Below are 24,478 nucleotides of genomic sequence, written 5' to 3'. Positions count from 1 at the left end.
CACTTTTTACAGGCTCTACTGACTTGACAGTGCTTCACACTGTTTGACTTTCTGTAGCTTGACAAGGGCGCCCTCTTCCTTTGAATTTATAAAAGGCAAAAGTAACGAGGAAGGTATAAAAACTTTATTTAACCAAAAACTATATATCCATGAACATGAAAAACATAATAAAACAGGGTTGGTACATGATAAAATAAATTATCATTATGAACTTTCTAACAAATATGGCTGGAGTATGAAGGTAAATTGAGATTTTTTTTCTCCTCCCTAAAAATATAGAAACACCAAAAGCCACAACGGTTGACAAATGAGACACTCATCTGGACTGCTCAACTGTAAAAGAGAAAGAAAAATCACCACAAAGATTGAAAACACTAGACACAGGTATCATTAAATGAAATTTGTGACAATTTACATAAATAACTCACTGTAAGAAGAAATGTCAATCTCCCCTGGAAGCTCGGGCACATTGACCTCAAAGCGGTCTTGGACCTCGTTCAAAGTCTTGGCATCACTTTCGTCTGACACAAATGTGACAGCCAGGCCTTTAGTACCAAACCTTCCTGCACGGGCCACCTAAAGATTCAGAGCAATTACATACATGACAGTACATGCATATCCATACATGTATATTCAAATTTTAGTAATCAACATACTCTGTGAAGATAAGTATCTGAATCCTCCGGCATGTCATAGTTGAACACAATGTTTACACGCTCAATGTCCATGCCTCGGCCAAAGAGATCAGTTGCTACCAGAATTCGCCTCTGGAAATCTTTAAACTGCTGGTATCGGGACAACCTTTGATGGAAAAGAGCAGTTAAAAAAAAATGCATCTACACTGCTTTGTTTTTTTAAAAAAAAACACATACCGCTCTTCCTGAGCCATGCCTCTGTGGATAGCTATGGCAGGAAAGTTCTGTTCAACCAAAAGCTGGGATAAAGCTACACAACGATGGACTGACTTCACAAAAATGACCACCTAACCAGCACAAAGAATGAAGTGTTATTTGCTGATAGTAACCAAATTAAATGTAAGTTCATACACAAAAGGCTACACATACTTGATTGAACTCAAGTACATCGAGTAGGTCAAACAGCTTGCGGTTCTTTTCACTGTCTTTGAGTTTACAGTAGTACTGCTGCAATCCATGAAGAGTCAACTTGGTTTCATCATCCACAAACACCTCCATAGGCTAAACAAGATGGGAAATATTAGGCTTTCAGTGACATTGTGTGAAAACAAAATGTTAATGGTGGGTCAAAGTTAAACAAACAAGACTGAATAGAAGTTAAATAAAGTTGTTATTAACGTTCCCTTTGCCAGTAGCAGATACAGCTGGTTGGACTATTCTTACTTCAACAAAGTGCTTAGGAGGATCACTCTAGCCCACTGTTATGGCCATTTATGACACGGAGGGCCACAAATGGGCAAAGCTTAAATGGGCTCTCTAAATCTGCTGGTACAGTGTTAAAATAATTGAAGATAATAATAAATATGGCTAGGACTAAAATCATGCAAAGTTACTTACATCTTGCATAAACTTGCGACACACAGGGCGGATGTCTTTGCTCAGGGTGGCACTGAACATCATCACCTGTTTCTCATGTGGGGTCAATCTGAAGATTTCCTGAACATCACTCCTCATATCTGGTTTAAAATATATCAGAACAAATCAGTTAAAGATTTAGGGTGGACTGAACTAATCAAAACATGCCATTTTAAAACATCATCACTGTCTCTTTGCGTTTACTCACCTAGTGCTTCAAGCATCTTATCGCACTCATCAAGCACAAAGTGTTTGATTCTCTTCAGGTTCAGGGACCTGTTGCGAACGAGAGCGAGAATTCGACCTGGTGTTCCAACAACTATGTGGGGGCAGTTCTGTTTCAACACTTCCTCGTTTGTCTTGATTGCCAGACCACCAAAAAACACAGACACCTTTACAGTGGGCATGTATTTGGAGAAGCGCTCATACTCTTTGCTGATCTGGAAGGCTAGCTCTCGAGTGTGGCACATCACAAGGACAGACACCTAATAACACAAAAGCACTGGTTATACGCAGAAGCAATTGGAGTAATACCATGGAAGTTAAATCACATTTCCAATCCAAGTAATACAAATGTAATGGTCCTACTCACCTGACCATCTACTGGCTCCAACTGCTGCAGTGTAGCGAGTACAAACACAGCCGTTTTTCCCATACCCGATTTGGCCTGACACAAAATGTCCATGCCCAAAATTGCTTGAGGTATGCACTCATGTTGGACTGTCAGAAAAAAAAAATGCATTTCTAACTATATAATATTACAGTTATGTAGAGCCATATATTTCTAAGTACTATTTACCCTCTGAGGGGTGTTCAAATCCACAGTCCACAATAGCTCGCAGCAGCTCTGGTTTGAGCAGAAAGTCTCTAAACCCAGAGCTGTGGATGGACACATAGGACCCCTTCACCTCCTTCTTGGCTGGAGTCGTTTCTGTTACTCCCTGAGGATCCTCATCTTCCTCATAGTCTAGAAGTTCGTTGTCAACGTCGTTCTCAGACATCTGTAAAAACAAAGTGACAAAAAAAGTATGCAGGAATGACTGGACAGTAACCCTTGCTAAAAATCATCATTAAGAATATGATTGATAATATATGATATAATATCGATGTCTACATGACTACAACATTGAATCAACAAAAGACTGACTCGGTTCATTCAAAGACCATGCCCACAAGAAACCACCGTTAGCAATTCAAGAGTTAAATTAAAACTTCATAGTATTTGCACCATATCTTGTATACATCTTAGGAGACAAGAAGGCAATGGTGTAAATTTTATTTAAACTTAGATGTGAAACATGCGCAAACAAGGAAGATTAGCTGTGTTTGAGTATTTAGCTTAAAGCTAGCTACATGGCACCGCGAATGTCAATTTAAAACTTTTCAAACAATGCTAAACAAACGGGGCATATTCACAGTAAAAACAATGAATAAAACCAGAAAAAATATTTACACAATTACCTTCTAGTTCTAGTACGATAGATAGTACTGTTTTTCTTTGCCGTGCTCGCGGTATGTTTTACACAGGCAGCTTTTCGGCGTCGTGAGAAAAAAGCACATGCGCGGTGCATTAAAGGGCAACCCGGAAAAAAGTGAAATTGTACATCTTTAGTAAAATAATTGTGCATGCTGTTTTGGTAAAATAAGTTTATTCATTTAATTAGCTTAATTAATTTATTTACTTTTTGTGGTATATTTGATATTACACTATATATAGACTATATTGTGTAATATCAAATATACCACAAAAAGTAAATTGTGTAATATCAATATGATATATATATATACACACACATTACATTCAGAATACTTCAGGATAGTCGTATTTATTACCATGGCTTTTAAAGTACGTGAAGGCATCACCAGTCCGCGGGACTGTATAGCCTATATATGTTGATCTATAGTTCTATGCCTACATAGGGTTATCTGTGGGGTTACATGACTCTACAGTCTATGGCCAGCATACTTAAAATCATAACATTTTATAGTATATATTATATTATATTATAATAGTAATGTAATGTTCAAATATAACATTATCATATTATTTACATTTATTACATTACAATCTATTCAATATGCCTTTTGTAGTCTATACACATTTTTTTAATGAATTTGTCCAAAACGTGAGATAAATGATATCATTTGTGTCCATTTGGTGGCAGCATCGAGTAACGATTTAAGCAGAGGTAGCGCTTGAAGTGCTGTCATTTTAGTGACACAGTATTAAGTTACTCACTCTTTTTCGTATGACTACATGGATATAGATGCCCTTATTGTTGATGGAGATAGCTCAGTTTCTGACTTAGGCTGCAGAAGAAAACTATGGCAATAAATAAATATACAAAAGTTGGTAATGAATGACCTTCCTATTTGCTGCTGCTTGCTTTTATTAATTTGTGAGGGACTAATTCCTCTGTTGCTACCTCTGTGCCTGTAGCACCTGTACAGCCCGCCTTCTCACAGAATAAAGCTCTACGTTGATTGGTCCTAACTGTTGTCTTTCTTTTGCATAGCTGCATCCAATTGGTCAGTAACCTGCTCATCATGTGGAGTTCTGCCCGGTGATTGGTGCGCCCCTCCTCAAGCTGACAGGACCGACGCCAGCCATTCTGTGATTTATTTGTAATGATTCATGTCGCCATGTAAGCGTCATTCTGCCTCTACGCGGTAACAGCATCAGTCTATCTAAATGTTTTATTCTGTTTTCCCGTGGACACGTACTCTCCCCGTCATATCCCAGGACACAGCTCTGCCTGGCGCGGCGGAGCGGTGCGGCAGCTGTGCGGCTGGAGGAGGATCGAGGATGGCACAGCGTTGGACGGTCCCTGAAAAGCTCCTCGGTGGTCCATAAAGATTTTAATTAGCCGACTACAAACATTTGACCCGTGGATGCTGGAGTAAGCATGACGGCTCACCATTAGGATCATGAAAAGGAAGAACTGGTAAGATGTGGTTATGTTGGCCTACATGTAAATGTTTACGGCCACCGCGTTATTTAGAGGAACACTGATGTCCAACGAGCGCTTTAGCTTCGTGATCTCTTTCCAGAAGCACAGGCCTATATTTTACAGCCGCATTTATCGAAAAAGGGAAGTGTACGTGCCTTGGCAGTCCGTGTTGGGTTCTAGTTCCATTTAATGTTGCTACACAAGCCGAGGCATTTCACTTATAATGTAATGATGTGTCACATAGGCTCTGTTGATAGAAGCAGGGCGACTGCAGAGCGTGTGTTGGGCCTGGTGTGCGCCGATCAGCGGCACTTTACAATGACTGCCCATACACGAGGGGGCTCAAACGTGCAAGTGGCCAGTGATTTTATACAGGCCATGGTTTATTTCTCAATCTGGCAGTTGGTTTGTTTGATCTATAGCTTTGCAATAGCCTTCTGTGACCTATAGCCTATATGCTGAGAAGCCTTTTCCAATTAGGCCTAATTCAGAGACAACGGCCCATATATTATTGCGACAGTCAACCATTTTTTAAATTATCCTATTACTCTTCACAGGTAAACAAGGTGCAGATACCCTGACACTGCAAGCCTCCAAGGCCATCACAGCAAAAGGGCAAACTATGTAGTCCCGTGTTAACTCTAATGAGTCAGCCAGAGTTTACAATATTACGGTTTGTCATATCCTCATTGAAGATGTGATGAGATTATGCTCACGTTTCTCCTAATCCACTCTCACTTAAGAAAGAGATCCCTCAGTGCATTAAAAGAGGAAACAGGAATCTGACTGACATGGTGACCTTGTTTGGCCACTCTATTCAACCTACACTGACGACTACATTACATTAGTTCATTATACTGTTGTATATGCCATGATATACTGTAATCACTTGAGCCAAGCAATTTGTCCTTTCTTCTAATCCTTTCAGACGGGTTCCTGCTCACTCATCTCTCATCTCAGTATTTTAACAGCTGAAATAGTGAGGATAGCATTTGTGCATTCAAGTCAAAAACTGAATATGTTTTATGAACAAAATTCAGGAATTTACTTATGCATTATGGTGTAAGTTTAAACAAATAATAATAATAGCAAATATAAACTATGATAAAATAAAAGAAGAATGCAAACGATATAGTACTATATAATAATTCTGTTCACTTTCTCTTACACAGCTCTGCCAATGACACATTCTAGCCAAAACGTAGCCTATAAAATGGAATAGTTGAAGGACCTCCTGATTTTATAATTCAGCCACAGATACACACACACACACACACACACACACACACACACACAAGGTTGGCAGCAGAATGCAGGAAGTGAACACATGTAACTCAATTTATAGTAAGGTAACTTATTATACGCAGTGGGTAAGGGAAGTTTACGTATGCGGTTGTGGTCATGGGCTAGACTTCAGAAACAATGTTGTCAATCAAAGACTAAAATTTATTTTTTTACTGCAAGTAGTTATCGAGTAGTGAATCTATAGGCTATGTGAGTGACTGTCAGTGTTTGAATATATTAATATTAGTAAACAGCAGTACAGGTTTATTACCAGTTACTGTTGTTTAGTAAAGTTATCCTTAAAGGTGCATTGTGTAACTTTTCTCGGGGGTCTGACAAATGCTTTTCTACATGGAGATGTTATTGCTTTGTCTGGAATGTTTCACAGTATGTTATTAAACCTTTCTGACTTCATGGAGACCAAACCAAATTACTGGTCAAGTCTGTGGACAACCCTGCTCACAGTCAGAATGCCTGTTTTTCCAGGTATTATTGAGCTACAAAACGATGTGTAATTTAATAAATATAAGGTATGTCTTTTTAATGTCATACCATGGAACATTTCAGACAGAGCAGTGGTATCTCAAGTGTTATGGCGTTATAAGTGTTATAAGAACAAGTAGGTGACGGACCTTATCAAAAAGTTATATAGTGGACCCTTAAGTGTTCACTCATTCAATTGTATTTTCTATTAACATATTCAATTCTTTAAATTGCATTGTCAGAGATGGAACATTCAGTCTGGCACAACATTGTGTAGTTTAGGTCATGTCCAGTCATATGTAAATCATAATGTAAAGTGAACAGACTAAATGCCTGTGTTTGTAAATTATGTTTTGAACTTAAGTCTTTTGTCTTAACCCTAGCTTCACGGCCCTGTTTCTGTGCTGACACATGCACACAGCTACAATTGCTGACCCTCCTCTCTGTCCCTCCTTACTCTATTGTTCTTGTCAGTTTCACATTTGTAACTGGAGCTGCACATTTACTGAAACGTGAAATGCATGTACAGCTCAGCTACAGGGAGGAACAAATATTAATAGGAACATGATACATCCTCCCATATTTTTGTATGGCTGAGTATGTATTCCCATGGTACTACTACAGCTAAATGGAAACAAATACTGTAAGCGACTCAGTGAATGTTTCTGTAGGAAAATGTCCAAGATGGTTTTTATTTTGAACTGACCCTTTTAAAAATAATTTACAGCCCCAGAAGACATCTATGGAGGAATATTAACCTTTTAGCTGTGATGTGGGAACTCGTGTTTGGTCTAGCAAAATAACTCACAGATTCTGGATCAAATTGTATAACCTTTTGCTGCTTCTAACTGCACCAAACAATGAGTTAAAGGTTGTTTTGATTAGGGGTCCACCACCTACTTGTTTCTATGGATGTCTTTCCTCTGTCTGGATTGTTCCACAGTATGACATTAAACAGCTCTAGCTTACGTTTATTAAATTACAGGTTTTAAAGGTGGAAAAATACCTAGAAAAACAGGCATTCTGACAGTGAGCGGGGTTGCCTCTCCACAGATCTGACCTGAACTTGGTCTGATTTGGTTCCCATGATGATAGAAAGGGTTAATACCATACTGTGAAGCATTTCAGACAAAGCAATAACATCTCCATGGAGAAGAGCATTTCATATTACATTTAGTTACACTATTTACTTATTCTGAGAACATTACGTGGGACCTAGTTGTTACTCTAGAATACATTTACAAATCCCTGGCTGGTTTTATTGGTGCGGTTCTTTTTAATCCAGTTTTGAGATTAGCCATGAGTCATACTGCTGTCAGGATGGTTACAAGCTATTTAACAGCCTTGTCAATATGATAGATGTCATTGTATTACAAGCTTTTGGGGATGAAGACATTTCTTGTCTTTGCTCATTTGTTTCAGTCTGATAACTCTGCTTGTAAACACATTAGAATTGGATGGTTGGGCACTTCATAATGGTGTACTATGTTACTTTTCTGGTAGTGAGCTGCCATTTGCTTGTGTGTATGGAAATATTATTGCTTTGCCTGGAATGTACCACAGTATGGCATGAAGCTTGTGTATCTCTATGGTGACAAGTAGGTGACACTACATTTGTGGAGAGGCAAACCTACTCACAATAAGAATGCATGTTTTTTCTTCAGCCATAAAAACACCTGTAATTGAAAACAAGATAGACAAGTTGAAATAAGTACTGCTGCAATTACAGGTCCATGGACACAAGCAGACCCCACACTCCCCCCACCAGAAAAATTGCATTGTGCACCTTTAATTCTATATTACGCAATATAACTAATCAAAGTCATACCTGGACTTGTGTTTTGTTTCATACACCCATGTTTTAGTAATCCCTTAATATTAGTCTGTCTGTATCTCCAAAGCTCAAAATGCTCTGTTCCATCTTGCGATATCAAGTTAATAACTACCTTTTACCTTTAGCTGAGTGCTGAAGTCATCCAAATTATTGAAGGCATATGGAGTTTAAAAACACAGTGGAGCACTTTCTGTATTACCACATAGAGTGATTTGTGTTTGAGAGAAGAAAAGAGCCTAAATATGCAGGGTTTGTGTGGTAAACGTGTGAATGAAACAAAACACAACTGATGGCGTAATATAAGCCCTTTAAACATATGTCGTACACAAAAAAATTATATAGTACCCCCCCATTTTTCTAGAGAAATACATCGGGGAAGCTCAAGGACAGTGTGCATGAGGTGAAGACCATGGAAATGCTCAGTCCACGTGTTGTAGACAAACATTTAATCATGATGAGTTAGAGACGCCGAGGTTAGCGAGGTTAGTGGCGTTAGCTGCAACCGCTCCGGCTGAGTGAGTCTGTGTTATGGATGGAGCAACAGAGGCCAAGGAGATCAGAGAGCACTGAGGAGATTTAAACATTAACATGAGTGTAGTGAGAGATGGGAGATGTATTGAAAAACAGAGATGGAATCTGAGGTATGCAAATGTAGTACTGAGTATGAGTATTTTATCTATAAGAATTATATACAAAAACTATGGTATACAGTGTTATTTCTGCGCTTTGTGGTTAATTTTTAGGGATGTAATGATATCCAAATCTCTTACTACGATTTTTTCAACATATTCATTTCACTGTACAATATTTATTTTGTATTTTATTTGCGATATTTTGTGATTTTTTGAGATAAAATAGTGAATATGCTGCTTTTTCTTTAAAAATGCCTTGACAATCCAAAGAATTCAGATTTAATTGCTGTAAATTCTTCTGTAGTCTGCACTGAAATGGAGTAAATGGTCATGGTCTGTGTAGTTCACCCTGTTTTTTAGCTGTTGCTGCACCATAACAATGCATTTAACAATAATAATGCATTTCGGTTATTGTTACATCCATGTTGATTTTGTAGTCCAGTTCATGTTTATGCAAAACTTAAACTTCAGTTATAATTCTCCTTAGAAATTTACTAGAACGTGGGATAACACTGTTTGACAATCACCATCTGGATGATAAAGAAAAATATATTCATATTTGTCAGTATTTGCCAGCCTTAGTCACAATCTTTAGACAATTGCTCAATGTCCACAGATATGCAAGTAAATCAGAGACTGTGGATAACTGGTCAATTTTTCTATTGCATCCCACATTTATAGCTCATCTCAGCATTGCAAAGTACCCTCCCCAAGCTTTTCTTGCACTCAATTAATTGAGGCTTAAAAGGACAAAATGTGGTATAGTTACCAGTTGTTGCCATGATGACTGATGGTATTCTAAAGCAAAAATTTTATTAATATTTGACTGCAGTAAATTATAAGGATTTACCTTTTAATTATTTGCAAATCACAGTTTTGGCAGTGATATTACTACGGTCTGTTTTAAAGCTGTCCATGCTAGTACACATCACTGTAACCTTCATCATAATATCTTCACAGTAACACATCTTTTGCAGTTGTATTTTCTGTCTCATAGCCCTGAGTGTCTGGAGCGAGCGTGAGCGTTAGTGTTAGCGCCTGTCACACTGTGATCAGCTGTGGGCTCAGGAGAGTGTTGTGCTTTGTCATAGACCTTCACAATGTCCTTCTGTTTGGGCTCTCTTTGCTCTCCTCCATGACTCAGAGCTTTACAGCAAACCCAGGCTACAGTCTCACCGCTAACTACCAGTGTGCTGCTAAACTGCTCTGTGGTCAGGAGTGTCACATCATATCAAATTTAATGTGAAAGTTATTATAAGAAGAGACATAACATTTTGACCATAATTTGCAATTGTTGACTCCCTTTGAAATCCATTTGCTTTCACTGACAAACACACTAAAAGATTTTCACATTTTCACATGAAACCACATTTACATTTATAGGCAGAGTATTGGTAAATTGAAGTATTTATATACTCATGTCTCATGACTACTATTTATTAGTTAGACGTGTACGTATAAACTGATTAATCTTGTTGATCACTGTTGAATTTGCCTTTGCTTATGGAACCAACTAATAGGCCTTGTTGTGTTTTACTTTTGTCAATTGAATTTCAAATTTCAATTTGTTTTCTTCCCCTTTTTCATGATCACATCTCATCCAATATTCACAGTCTCACTGAAATTGCTTTTGTAATACAGTTAGTTGTCAATGTTGTTTTTCATTTGAAAGGCAAGCTGCTGTCTTGTAGCTGGAGTCTGTTTACAGATGTGATTGGTTCCATTGGTTTCTTAATGGATCTTTTGATTGGCCTGGTTGTGGTGAATGAATGCACTCCTTGTCTGGCCATGTGGATTTCTTGGTTCAGACCAGAGGTTTACCTCCTTTATTGCCCCTGCTAATTTTCTGTGTTTTGTTGTTACATTTTGGGTTAGCCAGTGGATGTCTTTTTTGTTAAAACAAAATTTAGTTTACGTGGGTTCAGATGTAATGTATAATGTAATGTTCTCCTTGTAGCTCACAGGTTCATTATTAGCAGCAGAACATGTTCAAAGTCATGATGTGGTCTCTGTATCATACTGTTGTTGTGAAGAAGATTGCAATGACAAGCAGTGGAAATTAGCTTCTTCGCAGGGTGGCAGGGTGCTCCCTTAGTGATGAGGAGCTCAGTCACATGGGAGGAGTTCGCAGTAGAGCCACTGCTCCTCCACGTCAAGAGGGGCCAGCTGAGGGGAGGGTATCTGTTCTTGATGCCTCCTGGACGTCTCCCTGGGGAGGAAGAATACCCGGGGAAGACCCAGAACACACTGGAGGGACTATGTCTTGGGGGAGGAAGTGTCTGGGGTGAGGGAAGTCTGTGAGTCCCTGCTTAGACTGCTGCCCCCATGATCTGGCTACAGATATGCAAAAGAACACGGAAGGATGGTCAAAGCCTTGTTTATTTTCCATAATGGTCTGTAGTGACTGTTTTGGATTTCTCTTTAATACAGTGGTGGACACAGCAGCACAGCCAGTTGTAAAATTGTATCACGCAACATAAGCCCCCACAAAATCTGTCTCACATCTGGAAGCTAACTGCAGTTCTATATTTAGCCACCTGCTTTATGGGGATGACAAGGGATGTGGCTCATGTTGAGGGGCTGCTGGACACTGCAGAGTAAAATGTCTCTATGTGACACAAAAATCTGTGGCTTCTAATATTAGAAAATTATTAATTTAATCAGCCAGTTTCCTTTTCTTGGAAAAAGAAGGGATCAATAATTCAGACCCATCTGTTGTGTTGCTCTGTGATCATTTTGCATAGCCTATTTACCTTCCATTTTTAGTCTGATTAGATTACCACAATTGCCTTTATTGTCACAGACCAAATTAATGTCAGACAAGATTTGATTGCATTTTAAAAGTGCTGTCAGTGTTTCTCAATGATCTCATCAGTAACCAGGACCACTCCTTCACAACAGTTATATGAGCTGGGAGGAGCAGACTCCACTGGTATTGTTCTGTGGATTAGCTTAATAGTTATACTTTCGATGGCTCAAGATGCTTGTTACAAACAAGTTACTTGTCTATAGGAAATGTCAACAGTGATGTCTGGAAACACAAGGCAAACACGTAGTTTCATCCTCATATTGAAGGTCAAAACAATATACTATTCATGGGTTTCAACTTCCCCTTTATAGGTGACATTTGAAGACCAATTACCATTCAAAAGATATCATATTTTATGTTGAATTGTTAACTGATTTGGCAGCAGTGCTAGAATTTCATAACTCTAAAACTCATGTATTTTTATTATATAATAGTTATTAAGTAACTGTAATAAACTCTATTTTTTTGTTTTTGTGTGTGTGCTCACCAGGTTTGAGGAGCTCTGATCAGATTGGCTCTCAGGCCACCTGCTGGTTGATCAGGAAATAGCAGGGCCAGAGTGAAGACAGTGAGAGTGAACCATGTCTATTGCCAGTAACAGCCCTGAGAGAGAAGGCTCCATGGCTCAGCTGGAGTGTCCCTCTTCCCCTCCGGGCATGGATCCTGATCCTTCCACAGGCAGTCCAGTGCTCAGTCCAGACTCATCTTCCCATGATGCCGTGCTCTCAGCTCCTGCTGTGTCTCCTGCAGACTCTGAGAATCTCAGTCCAGACGAGCTAGAATTACTGGCCAAATTGGAGGAGCAAAACAGGTATTTAACATTTAGGATATGCCACCAAACCAAATCTACATTAGACTCAAACTGGGCACGTACCCAAACACTAAGGATTGGAGTTGCTAGTAGAAGGATGACAAAAATGGGAACAATACTTCTGAGACTAGCCTTATGTAAACATCTGTTTTCCATGGCTTAATATCTCTTCTCAGGTTGTTAGAAGCTGACTCCAAATCCATGCGGTCCATGAGTGGCTCACGGCGCAACAGTGGCTCCTCCCTTGTGTCCAGCTCCTCGGCCTCCTCAAACCTGTCCCACTTGGAGGAGGACACCTGGATCCTGTGGGGACGCATAGTCAACGAGTGGGAGGAGTGGAGACGCAAAAAAGACAAACTCCTAAAGGCAAGACACTTTTGAAACATTACCTTGGGCTCTGAACTGCAGTATCTCCAGGAATTCATTAGTTTTTTGGGGACTTTTTCACATTCAAAATATTAGTTGAAATTGTTCATTGCTATGGCAACAGTCATCTTCTCATCATTCTGAAACCCATGGGTAACCACCATTATTACCCTGAGGTTGTCAGTTTCTTATAGTTCATTATCAGTCACAGACAGCAGTCACAGCAACTTATCCTGCATTCTTTCACCCATGTGCCCTCTCCGGAAGGGGAAACACGAAGGGAAATGATGAGACAACACATTTGTTAAGATAAATGGAAAAGTAGTTGTTTTCAATCTCACTGATTTGAAAAAAAGTACATTTTAGAAGATGAGATCGTATTAGAACAAGGATCATACTCATGTAGAATTTTTAATGTAGCCTTTTGGCGAGGACAGGCATTTTGAACTGCTTACTGAAGAGCCTTGTGGATTTAATTTATTTTATGAATCAGTTTACCAAAATATATTGATTAATTCTTCATATGACAATTTAACATCACAGAGTCCATGCTTTGATATGAATCCTAAGTCCATTTTACTCTCTTTGGCATTCACAGGAGCTGATCAGGAAGGGCATCCCTCACCATTTCCGTGCCATCGTGTGGCAGCTGCTGGGTAATGCCACAGACATGCCAGTGAAGAACCAGTATTCTGAACTGTTGAAGATGTCGTCTCCGTGTGAGAAACTGATCCGCAGAGACATTGCCCGCACATATCCAGAGCACGAGTTCTTCAAAGGCCAGGACAGTCTGGGTCAGGAGGTCCTCTTCAATGTCATGAAGGTACTGCACACTGGCATTAGTATCAATATTGGGAGTGAGAAGAACTGAAAAAGAAAAAGAATAGTAATTTTCTGCTCATATTTTTTTCTTGTTTTCAAAAAACTGTGACAATTTAAGCCTGAATTATTATTATCCAGGTTGCTGTTTTCAGACTCTGCTAATATGATTTGTGGTGGATCTCTGGCGACAGGAAATTTGCCTAAAATCTGATGCAGAAACCCCCGAATGCAGCCTCTTGTTTTCTGCTGCTCAGGAAATGAGATGCCTCTGGTCTTCTCATCTGTTTGAAGATGGCAGATTTAAACAGGACATTGGTTTAAAACATGTCTGTATTTCACAGGCTTACTCCCTTGTGGATCGAGAGGTGGGCTATTGTCAAGGCAGTGCATTCATTGTAGGGCTGTTGCTAATGCAAGTAAGTGAACAGACATTTCCATAAAGGCTCATTAGAATGTACACCCAAAGACATTCATGAGAGCTCATATGCCTCTCGTCCCTCCAGATGCCTGAGGAAGAAGCCTTCTGTGTGTTTGTGCGTCTGATGCAAGAGTATCGCCTGAGAGAGCTGTTCAAACCCAGCATGGCTGAACTGGGCCTCTGCATCTACCAGTTTGAATATCTTCTTCAGGTAAAAGTTGCAGAGTGGATTTGCCCCACAAGGGGGCACTACTGTCGTGACACTTGTCCTGAAACTAATGCTGATGTTAAACATTTCTATTAACCACAGGAGCAGCTCCCAGAACTGAACATACACTTTAAGTCCCAGAGTTTTCACACATCCATGTACGCCTCGTCCTGGTTTCTCACCCTTTTCCTCACCTTCCTCCCTCTTCCTGTTGCAACACGCATCTTTGATATTTTTATGTATGAGGTGAGTATACAGCCCATTGTTGGTTTAAATAATGCACTGTTTATTGCTTAATGAAAAAAATGGTCTGCTTAATTTATCCATAGGGCCTGGAAATTATTTTCCGTGTTGGCCTGGCCATTCTACAGTACAACCAGACTGACCTCATTCAGCTGGACATGGAGGGCATGTCACAGGTAAGAAACAGAAATATGTTTTAACCTTAAAAATACAGCATTATTTGAATTGCCAAAGTATATTTTGTGTTTTTGCAGCATTTCCAAAAAGTGATCCCCCACCAGTTTGACAGCTGCCCCGACAAGCTAATCCTCAGGGCCTACCAGGTCAAATACAACCCCAAGAGGATGAAGAAGTATGAACACTGTCTTAGTACTGATGCAACTGTAATATTAAAACACTCTGATAAGATAAAGTAGACTGATTCAACTCTCTGTTTCACACCAGGCTGGAGAAAGAATATACCACAATAAAGAACAAAGAAATGGAGGAACAGATTGAGATAAAGGTCAGTAGCCTACATAATGATACTAACGCTACACAACAAGAATCCCACACTTCAACTTTGTCCTTTTCACTTTCTGCCAGCGGTTGCGCACAGAAAACCGACTCCTGAAGCAGAGAATCGAGACATTAGAAAAGGTAAACATATTTTATCTTTTAATTACATTTTCTATTAAAGATGCACTGTGTAACTATTCTGCTGGAGGGTCCATCAAATGCTTTTCTCCAGGAGATGTTATTGCTTTATCTGGAATGTTTCACAGTATGGTATTAAACCTTTCAATCTTCATAGAGACCAAATCAGACAAGTTACAGCTCAGATCGGGTTACAGCCTGTTTTTCTAAGTATTTTTGAGCTATGAAGCCAACAGTAATTTGATTAATGTAAGGTAGAGCTGTTTAATGTCATACTGTGGAATATTTATATAATAAGCAGAAACAAGCAGATGATGGACCCCCAACTAAAAAGCTACATAGTGCACCTTTAATGCAACAAAATGTAATCTTCCCCTTCATTCGTCAGAAATTTAGGTGTGAGAAGTTTCTGAAATTTTGTGCTAATGTTCCATAGATTTTTATTTATAGTAAATTTGTGTCAAGTTTGTGTCAAGATAGTGTATAGACTCATCAATACTGCTTTTATTGTTTCTTTAAAAATGTCTCTTTTCTTCATTTTTCCCTCTCCTTGGTTTCCTAATTTGTATATGTGTTCTTCTTGTTTTCTGTTGTGATTTTCTGGTGATTTCCAATTTCTTCACACCATTTCTACCCCTTCTCTTCCTCTCTCTCACTCTCTCTTTTTTCATCTGGGTTGCACTGTAGGAGAGTGCTGCTCTGGCAGACAGACTGATACAGGTACAGTACTGCTATCCACTGTCCTCTCTTTCACCTTTGACCCCTGCACTTTGTCTGATGCCCTTTGGACTCCTGTCAATGCATGAATGAAACCACCTGAAAAACTGAATGCATGGTGATCTCAGGATCCATAGTACAGTGAGGCTCTATAGCTCCCGCATGTGGCATGGAACAGTTTTTGAACCTCATAACGTGTTAATGTTTAGCAGTTTTTTACATCAAAAGACAGGTCATGTTTATTTTTGTTGTTCAGTTCAAAGTTACATTCAGACTCACGAATACATAAATTCATTAAGGATTTATTAAAGGTGCATTATGTAACTTTTCTGGTAGAGGATCTATCACTTGCTTTTCTCCATTCAGATGTCATTATTTTTGCCTGAAATGCTCCACAGTGTGACTTTAAACAAGGGTGGCGAGGCTGTAAGCATCCATGTTTTTCAGGGTATTACAGCAATAAATAAATTATAATTAGATAAATGCAAGATTGATATGTTTAATGCCATACTGTGGGGCATTCCAGGAAAAGCACTAACAACTCCATGGATACAAGCAGGTGGCAGACTCCCCTCACCAGAAAAGTTACATAGTGCACCTTTAAAATGCCCGTATTACGCTAAGTTCTGATCCATGTATCCAAAACATACCTTTTAATTGTTTTTGTTTCATTCACACAGGTTTAACACACAAACCTGCTTATTTAGGCTGGTTTTCTCTCAAATAGCACTCTGTACCACCTTGTGATGTTGTCATGTGGTAATACAGAAAGTGCTCTACTGTGTTTTAAACTCCATACACATACACACATACACTAGACTCATTTGGATGATTTCAGGACTGGAATTGCTCTACTGAACTAAAAATGAAAGACTGTTAACATGAAAACTACCACTATCATGACATCACAAGGTGGAACAGAGCATTATGAGCTTTGGAAATGTAGTCTAAGAATGCAGGATTTCTCAAACGTGTGAATGAAACAAAACACAACTGTAGGTATGTTTTTGATGAGGTAACAACATTATAGCATGGCTTAAAAGGGTCAAAAGAGTCAATTGTGCATAATATGTGACCTTTAAATTAGGCCTTACTGTTTGCAGCCCACACAGTAAACCCATTCATTTGGTTATCTGTAAGAGCCCTTGTCTGAACACGGTTTCCCTTCAGGGTCAGGTGACACGAGCCCAGGAGGCTGAGGAGAACTACGTGATCAAACGGGAGTTGGCGGTGGTACGGCAGCAATGCACCACCGCCACAGAGAACCTGGAGAAAGCACAGGACACCATCAGAGAGCTGATGCAACAGAAGGTAAGAATGTCTGACAGAGAATTTGTGTTTTTCTTGTAATAATATAAGGTTTCTATATAACATGAAGACAAAATGAATTTTCTATACATAATGTCTGACTTTGTGTTTTTTTATAGAAGATAAGACTCAACATAACAAGAAGATAAAATGAAATTTCTGAACATAATTCATGGAAGTTATGGGAAAAATGTCTGGAAAAGATTAGAAAATCCCAAGCCCACTATAACAACCACCTGAGCTTTAGCCTATTGTTTTAGAAGAAAACACAAAGTTTCTATATAACAAGAAGACAAAATGAATTTTCTACACATAACGTCTGACAGAGACAACAAAAGCATTCAGTCACATTGTTTTATTCTTTTTTGCTTGCCCTAGTATGAAAACACTCAAAAAATGTATATTATTTGGTCAAATGGAAAGAAACTAAGAAATGTTCTATGGATATATCATCGCTCTGCTTAAAATGTTCCACAATATGACATTAAACAGATCTGCCTTAAACTTATTCAATTACAGGTGGTTTTATTGCTCTGACTGTGAGCAGGGATGCCTCTCCACAGATCTGACCTGTAGCTCGGTCTGGTTTGATCTCCACAAAGATAGAAAGGCTTAATGCCATACTGTGAAACATTTCAGACAAAGCAATAACATCTCCATGAAGAAAAGCATTTGGCAGACCCTCCACCAGAAACGTTACACCTTTAAATCTGACAGCCATTTAGCTGTGTGGATGGTCAAAGCATTAGTTATTCATATTTTAATTGAAGCTTGTCCCTCCTAACAGTAGCTCATTTATTTACCCGTTGGTGAGGGTAACAGCTTAGTGACACAGAGCAGTGATTGGCTGTTTAAGAATCTTAAATAATAATTCTTTAGTCATGTGTTGTTTTAGTGAAAGGAGGATGGGAAAAGTACCTCTTTTAACTTGCTGATGTGTGAAGATAAATAATCAAGGTTCTTCATTTGTCATTTCAAAAAATGTAAAAAACACATCAAAAGAGGAAGATAAGAACAATAATCAATACTAGGCCTACTTAAATATTAGCGTTAGCAATAACGTGTATAAATAAATATGTGTGCATGTTACTTCCTTTTCTGAAAGTACAACATAAACAGTACTGGAGGACTGTTCCGTAACCATTAGTGCTATCACATACAAAAAAAAATGTTGTACCTATACCTGTTATGCCATTGGTGTGTCTATAAAGTGCAGGTAATTCCCAGTTTGAATTACCTGCAATTAATTAGAGTTGAATCACTGAATTAGCAGAAGTGATACAGATGTTGATGATAAAAATTTATGTTCATAATTTACAGTTAGTCTTACTTTATTACAACTTTAATGTAGCCACATGAAAACCCTAGAAATATCACTGACGACTTTTCAGTCTAAAATTCACGTAACCTTTCTCCCCATTCTTCAGTCTGTCACGCTCATCTTTGATCAGTGAACTTTGATACAAATCAAATGACTAACCGAAAGACTGATCCTCACGCTATGTACTATGCCAATTTCACTGTCTCGTGTTTGGGTCGAATTTGAGGGTATTTTTCCACTTAGCGCTTTAAAACTTGGTGCTTTCACTTTGAAGTGGTAGAGTTGACACTAACTGTGGCTTTTTATATTTTCACAGTGCGTAGAAGTCATTTCCCCTTTACCTGGTTAACACTTTATTGAAACTATACATTCAGTTACTTTAATTTCATTTACCTAGAAAATTAAATGAATTCATGAACTTATGCTTATTATTATTATCTTTCAGTACACAGAGGAATTTGTGAACAACTTGCAGACACAGCTGGAGCAATCTCGACTACGTGAGGCTGAACTTTTGGGAGCTCTGAAGGAGATGCAAGACAAAATCCTTGACCTGGAGAAGGTAACAGCACATTACACTGCAGTATATTCACAACCAATAAATTATTTATAAGCCTGAACACATAAGTAAACAGGCAACTCTAATGTTGATCCTCAGTTCAAAATGAAAGTATTTAGTTTCCTGTTTATGAAGCCAACTTTAATTATTGCTTATAGAATATATGATACAATAGATTGCAGTTGTTAAATCTTCATTGATTTTCATCCACAGAAGAACAGCTGTCTGCCTGATGAGAACAACATGGCCGCTCTGCAAGAGGAGGTGAAGCAGATGAAACTGAGAGAGCTGGAGACTCTGAGTTCATTCAGAGAAATGCAGGACACAGTCACTGAACTGAACCAGCGCTGGCAGGTGACAGCAGTACAACAGTCATATAAATATAAACAATATAATAAGTTAAATTATTATTTTATACAAAATAAATACATGAAATAACCAGTATAGACTTTCTCTGTACTTTATATTCACCATGTGTACCACAGCACCACATGTCTCGTGGAAGCAGCCACTGGAAAGAGTCCCCAAAGAAGAACGCCATGAACGAGCTCCAAGACAAACTGATGACGGTGCGTCTGAGAGAGGCTCAGGCCCAGGCCGAGCTCCGGGAGGTCAAACTCAAGGTGCTGCAGCTGGAGAGCCAGGTCTGACACTCACACAGTAATAGTATGGTTATGTGTGGTTTTAAACAAGGCATCATGAAGGGTTCTTGTCTTATAGACTCAGATCCACGGCAAACAGATCGGTCGTCATGAGCAGGAGCGCTCGGCCCTCCAGGACCGGCTCCAGATGGTGTCCAATCAGAACAAAGCTCTTCAGACACAGCTCAGAGATGAAGAGAAAACAGGCAGAATCAGATTGCAAGGTCTGGGTTCAATGATCAAACAGAAGGATTATAGTAAAAAACACATAGTTTATACAGTGTGTATAAAGCTTTAACTGTTTTGTCCCTTAAATCCTTCAGAGTAAAGAGGAAGTGATGGCGGTGAGGCTGAGAGAGGCAGACAGCATGGCTGCCATGGCTGAGCTCAGGCAGAAGATTGCAGAACTCGAGATACAGGTGCTGTTGTGGTTTGATTTACACATTTGCATCAAATATATGTAGTTATTATTTTTATTTTCTTTATTTTGCAGAAAGAAGAAGGTCTGATTCAGGGTCAGCTCAACCACTCTGATTCCAGACAGTACATCAACCAGCTCCGGGACCAGATCACTGAACTCAAAAATGAGGTGTGACAAATAAGAACTTTGAACATTACTGTCAAATAATAATGGAGATTTTATAACAACAGTTTCACCACATTTTATTACAGACAAGTCATGTTCTTACTTGAAACATGAATTATGAACATTTGTTCATTCAGAGAGTTGCAGTGCGTGACTATAAAGGTGCTCTGTTCTGTGCTGCTTTCCTGCTGACATTTGATCTCCATTTTGATTTAATAAATTTACCTGAAACTTGCGTGAGTACAGATGAGGAGGCAGAAAACCAAATAGACAAATCTCAGTACAGTGAGTGACGTCACCAGCTTTGCTTTGAGTCACACAGATGTAGTCTCACTCAAATGTTTCATGTGGTGGAGCCTGTCACCCGCTGCTCACCATGACAACAAGCTGCTTATTTTTATATTCTGTACGTGCAACAAGTCAGATCATTTCCCCTGTTAACCACTGCTGCTCCCACCATTTAGGGTTAAAATGTATGAAGGGGGGGAAACTAAAACCTCAGATTTGTCATGAGTGTGTGTGGTGCGTCCAAACTGACACACAAACTGCACTGGAGCAGATGCATCTCCAGCTGTGTTCATGTGCACCTGTGAGCTCTGAGGCCATAGACCACAGGCCTGTACATGATTTTAAAGTATATACTAACCAGCACATGTAGCAAAGTAGCCAGCAATATTAGTAAAAAAAAACCTTTGTATTATATATTATTATTGTACATGAAAGGTGCACTATGCACACTGTGTAACTGGCATCCCTTGTAATTACTGGGCAGCACTGGATGAATGCCATTCTGTAGAACATTTGAGGTAACAAAAAGTAGCAAAAGCAAGTTATGCAAAAAGTTACATAGTGCACCTTTAATAAGATACATGAAAGACACCCTAAACACTCTGGACCACTCACTTAAACACTTTTGCTTCCACAGATTCGAATATTGCGCGGGCAGAAGACGACCACTGGCTCCCGGATCAGCAGTGGCAGCGGGACCACCAACTACCAGGACCTGACCAGCCCCACGTCTGCAGAGGGGGACTACCTGAGCTCGGACGATGACCTCCTGCCCAGCCCCCTGCCCCCCAACGCCCTGTACCCCTCTCTGTCAGGGCAGTGTCACCCATCGGGCACCCTGGACAGCGAGGGCAGCACTGACAGTGAGGTGGAGGAGCGGACTCAACCCAATCCTCAGCAGATCTATGGCACCATGGTGTGTGCAGAGACCATGGATGGAGTCAATTAAAGGGCCATATTACGCTGTTTCTGATCTGTTATAATGTTGTTTCCTCATCACAAACATATCCAGAGAGTTGTGTTTTGTTTTATTGACACTCAAACAGAAAACACTTGTGATATCATGTGGTAATAGAGAAAGGGCTCCAATGTGTTTTTAAACTCCATACACTTTCACTAGAGTGATTTGGATGATTTCAGTCCATAAATTTCCGATCTCTACTGAACTAAAGGTAAAGGGTAGCTGTAACTTGAAAACTACCACTACGTGATATCACAAGGTAGAACGGAGCATTTTGAGCTTTAGAGGTGTAGACAGACTAATAATAAAGGGTTACTTAAATGTGTGAATGAAACAAAACTCCAGGTATGTTTTTGATGAGGTAACATTATAACACAGCTTAAAGTTCACAAGAATCCATTTAGTGTAATATAGGACCTTTAATACAACAGACTGTTATTGCAGCTGTTGGATTCTGTGATGACTTTCTATTTTGTGGTATTGTGTGGACTACAAGAGCCACAAGCCACCCCTGTGTTTCTGTCCTTGCCACCCACCATCCAAAAATGCTCTTTAGAAGAAAACATATCCGACTTTAGCTGCTGATCATTGCATTTCATCAAGCTCCAGACCTGAATCTGTGATGAGGAGGTTAATATCAACAAGGACGAAAAAAACTGATAAAAAGAACTATGTATGGCAAACCTTAACTCATTTGACTATTTTTGAACCTTTTCATTCACACTCTTCATCACTGCCTTCAGAAAAAAGAAACAAAACAAAAAAATCTCCATTTCCACAACAACCAAAAGAAAAACTATTCATCAAGATCATCAAGATGTCCAGTAATGATGATTTCAATTTGAACAGTGATCGAAACTGAGATGTGTTGTGAGAAACCACATTTTAATCAACATGGACTAAAAGAAGAAGCAAATTGTTGCCAAATTAGTTTTTATTGTTTCACTTATATGTTGTAATTAATTTTGATATGTTTAATATTAATTTGTACAGGATTACAGAAGTGTACAGATTTTCATTTGATTTTTACATTTTGACCCATCATTGTTTGTGCCAACTCGAGCCCTGTTTACTGGGCCAGTGGATAAGAGATAGGAGACATGCTGCTATGGTGTTACTACTGTATATTACATGTCAAAATGCATACATCAACAAAACTTGTTTACAGGTAAATTTTAAGTCTTAAACTACTGAAAAAAATCGTATTGAAAGCATTAAACGTGTCTAAGTTAAAGATATAGAAAAACGTTTTAAAATGTTTTTTCAAATTTTGTTTATTTGCAAAATGTAAGTTTGTTTATTGTAAACCCAAAACACTAGAGAACACTCGTATAATATAAGTATTGATTAATTAATTAAAATTGTTAAATTGTGCAGGTTGCCCCGTGGAAGTTAAAGTCAATTTATCATAAAGGTATATTAAGTTACCAGAGAAATCAAGGAAGTTTCCATGAAATATGTCTGAAAGTATTCACATATCATACAATACTATATTATCATGACAAAACGTTTAACAGATATATGGCTTCTGTTGTGACTGGGATGTGATGTAGTAATATATTTCTAAGACACTGTTACTGATGATGGTGTTATTCAACTAACAGGGTGTTGTTCTACTGAGTGGCCAGTACTGCGCTTTGCACTACAGAGAATCGACTTTTGTCATTTAGCATCAGGGCGGACTTTGCAGATTACACTTGGATATCAGTCTGCGCCATATTGGTTCTTTGAAACTGTAATGGGAAGAGAGGGTTATTAATGAAAAACCGGAAATCTGAAATTTTCCAAAAAACAGGGTTAATACAGATATTTGGGCAGTTAATGCATGTGGGCCTGTCACGATAAATACTATATCAACTTATTGTTCAATACATTGAAGCTGGAACTATATATTATGGGGTTCAGCATTATCGTTTGTGCAATTTCTTTATAATAGTTGGGACATTTGTGGTATTTTTGTTGTAACAAATTTACATTTGAGCTGTAAAACTTTGAGTAAGTGACTACTTCTATTCTTATTGACCAATAATAGTACATTATATGTTGCAGCTCAGGCCTTTTAATGATACTTTCTATTTAAAAATGGTTTACTGGGATTATCCTGCTTTGTGTCAGTGGAATAAAGTAGTTTCAAAATGATAATTTATCACAGTATATATCTGTACCAGTACAGTACAATATATTGTGCATCAAACTTTGTTATTGTGACAGGCCTGGCTGCGTGTTTCCTTTGGAGTTTACATTAGCCCTAGACATTTACATTAACAACTAGAACCAATACGGCGACAGGTGACAAAAACTGATACTACAGAGAATACTATGAGTCTCTAAAACCATGTCACTTATTCATATCCTAAAGTTTGTCTGAAAGAGAAGAAGAAAGAGGGGAACTGGATTTGTCTTTTCCTGTAATGAGTGAGCTCAACAGGATGTAACGTTCTGTTGCAAATAACCTTTCATGAAATCATAACACTCAAATCTCAGCTCGCACGAAGGCTTTCTAGCTTCATTTACACACATCAATGCATTGTTATTGTATTCAAAGCATTTTCAGGTACATGCAGATCTTATGAATCAAAATCAACTAATTAGTTCTTTTGTTTTTTTGTTTGTTTGTTTGTTTGTTTTTTTTTCGAATTTGACACTGTTGTTCAGTTATGGTGCTCTACTCCCTCCCCTGTCTAGAGGATCTGCGTGTACATCCATTTAAATACAATACTGGGTCTATGATTTTACCAACGCTACTACATGATGTGCCATAGAACTAGATTTTTACAGTGTTTGGTGAGGGTTTGACGGCAGAGGCACACAGTTCCTCATCATCAGACTAAATAACCAGATCATTGTTTTATCTTGAGCTAATGTTGTCAAAGTCATTATATTAAATTACATGAAAGATTATATTAATTCCAGTACGATAGGGGAAGTACATGTCAGTGTTCTGTATCCTATGAATGATACAAAATAAACTTTGCATTGCACCTTTGCAAACACCTGATTGTCTGTGATTTGTGCTACTTGCCATTTCAGTTCCTATGTTACTGTTTAAC

General features: G+C 38.7%; 2 protein-coding genes across 2 annotated transcripts; one reads left to right on the top strand and one right to left on the bottom strand.

Annotated features, from left to right (window-relative positions):
- Nucleotides 1-102: 102 nt before the first annotated feature.
- Nucleotides 103-3,126, bottom strand: LOC110166169 (ATP-dependent RNA helicase DDX39A-like). Its single transcript, XM_055157736.1, has 10 exons — nucleotides 3,012-3,126; nucleotides 2,350-2,551; nucleotides 2,143-2,270; nucleotides 1,759-2,035; nucleotides 1,533-1,651; nucleotides 1,065-1,196; nucleotides 873-982; nucleotides 657-801; nucleotides 429-576; nucleotides 103-333 (listed from the first exon to the last, which is right to left on the bottom strand). Exons 2-10 carry the CDS (start codon nucleotides 2,549-2,551, stop codon nucleotides 317-319), a joined length of 1,278 nt encoding a protein of 425 aa, XP_055013711.1. The 5' UTR covers nucleotides 3,012-3,126; the 3' UTR covers nucleotides 103-316.
- A 1,067-nt stretch (nucleotides 3,127-4,193) lies between these two features.
- Nucleotides 4,194-24,419, top strand: evi5l (EVI5-like protein). Its single transcript, XM_055157731.1, is given in 20 exon segments — nucleotides 4,194-4,495; nucleotides 12,034-12,354; nucleotides 12,531-12,720; nucleotides 13,319-13,543; nucleotides 13,884-13,958; nucleotides 14,046-14,171; nucleotides 14,271-14,414; nucleotides 14,498-14,587; nucleotides 14,666-14,763; nucleotides 14,856-14,916; nucleotides 14,997-15,050; nucleotides 16,935-17,075; nucleotides 18,839-18,955; nucleotides 19,166-19,306; nucleotides 19,438-19,596; nucleotides 19,673-19,776; nucleotides 19,778-19,817; nucleotides 19,917-20,012; nucleotides 20,087-20,182; nucleotides 21,105-24,419. Coding segments are annotated over 19 exon segments (2,499 nt in total). The 5' UTR covers nucleotides 4,194-4,495; nucleotides 12,034-12,124; the 3' UTR covers nucleotides 21,417-24,419.
- The last annotated feature ends 59 nt before the right edge of the window (nucleotides 24,420-24,478 follow it).

The sequence above is a fragment of the Boleophthalmus pectinirostris genome, unplaced genomic scaffold (genome assembly GCF_026225935.1).
Source record: "Boleophthalmus pectinirostris isolate CB_2022bp ecotype Guang Dong unplaced genomic scaffold, ASM2622593v1 HiC_scaffold_22, whole genome shotgun sequence".
Taxonomy (NCBI): Eukaryota; Metazoa; Chordata; class Actinopteri; order Gobiiformes; family Gobiidae; genus Boleophthalmus; species Boleophthalmus pectinirostris.
This window is presented reverse-complemented; position numbering and strand designations above follow the sequence as displayed.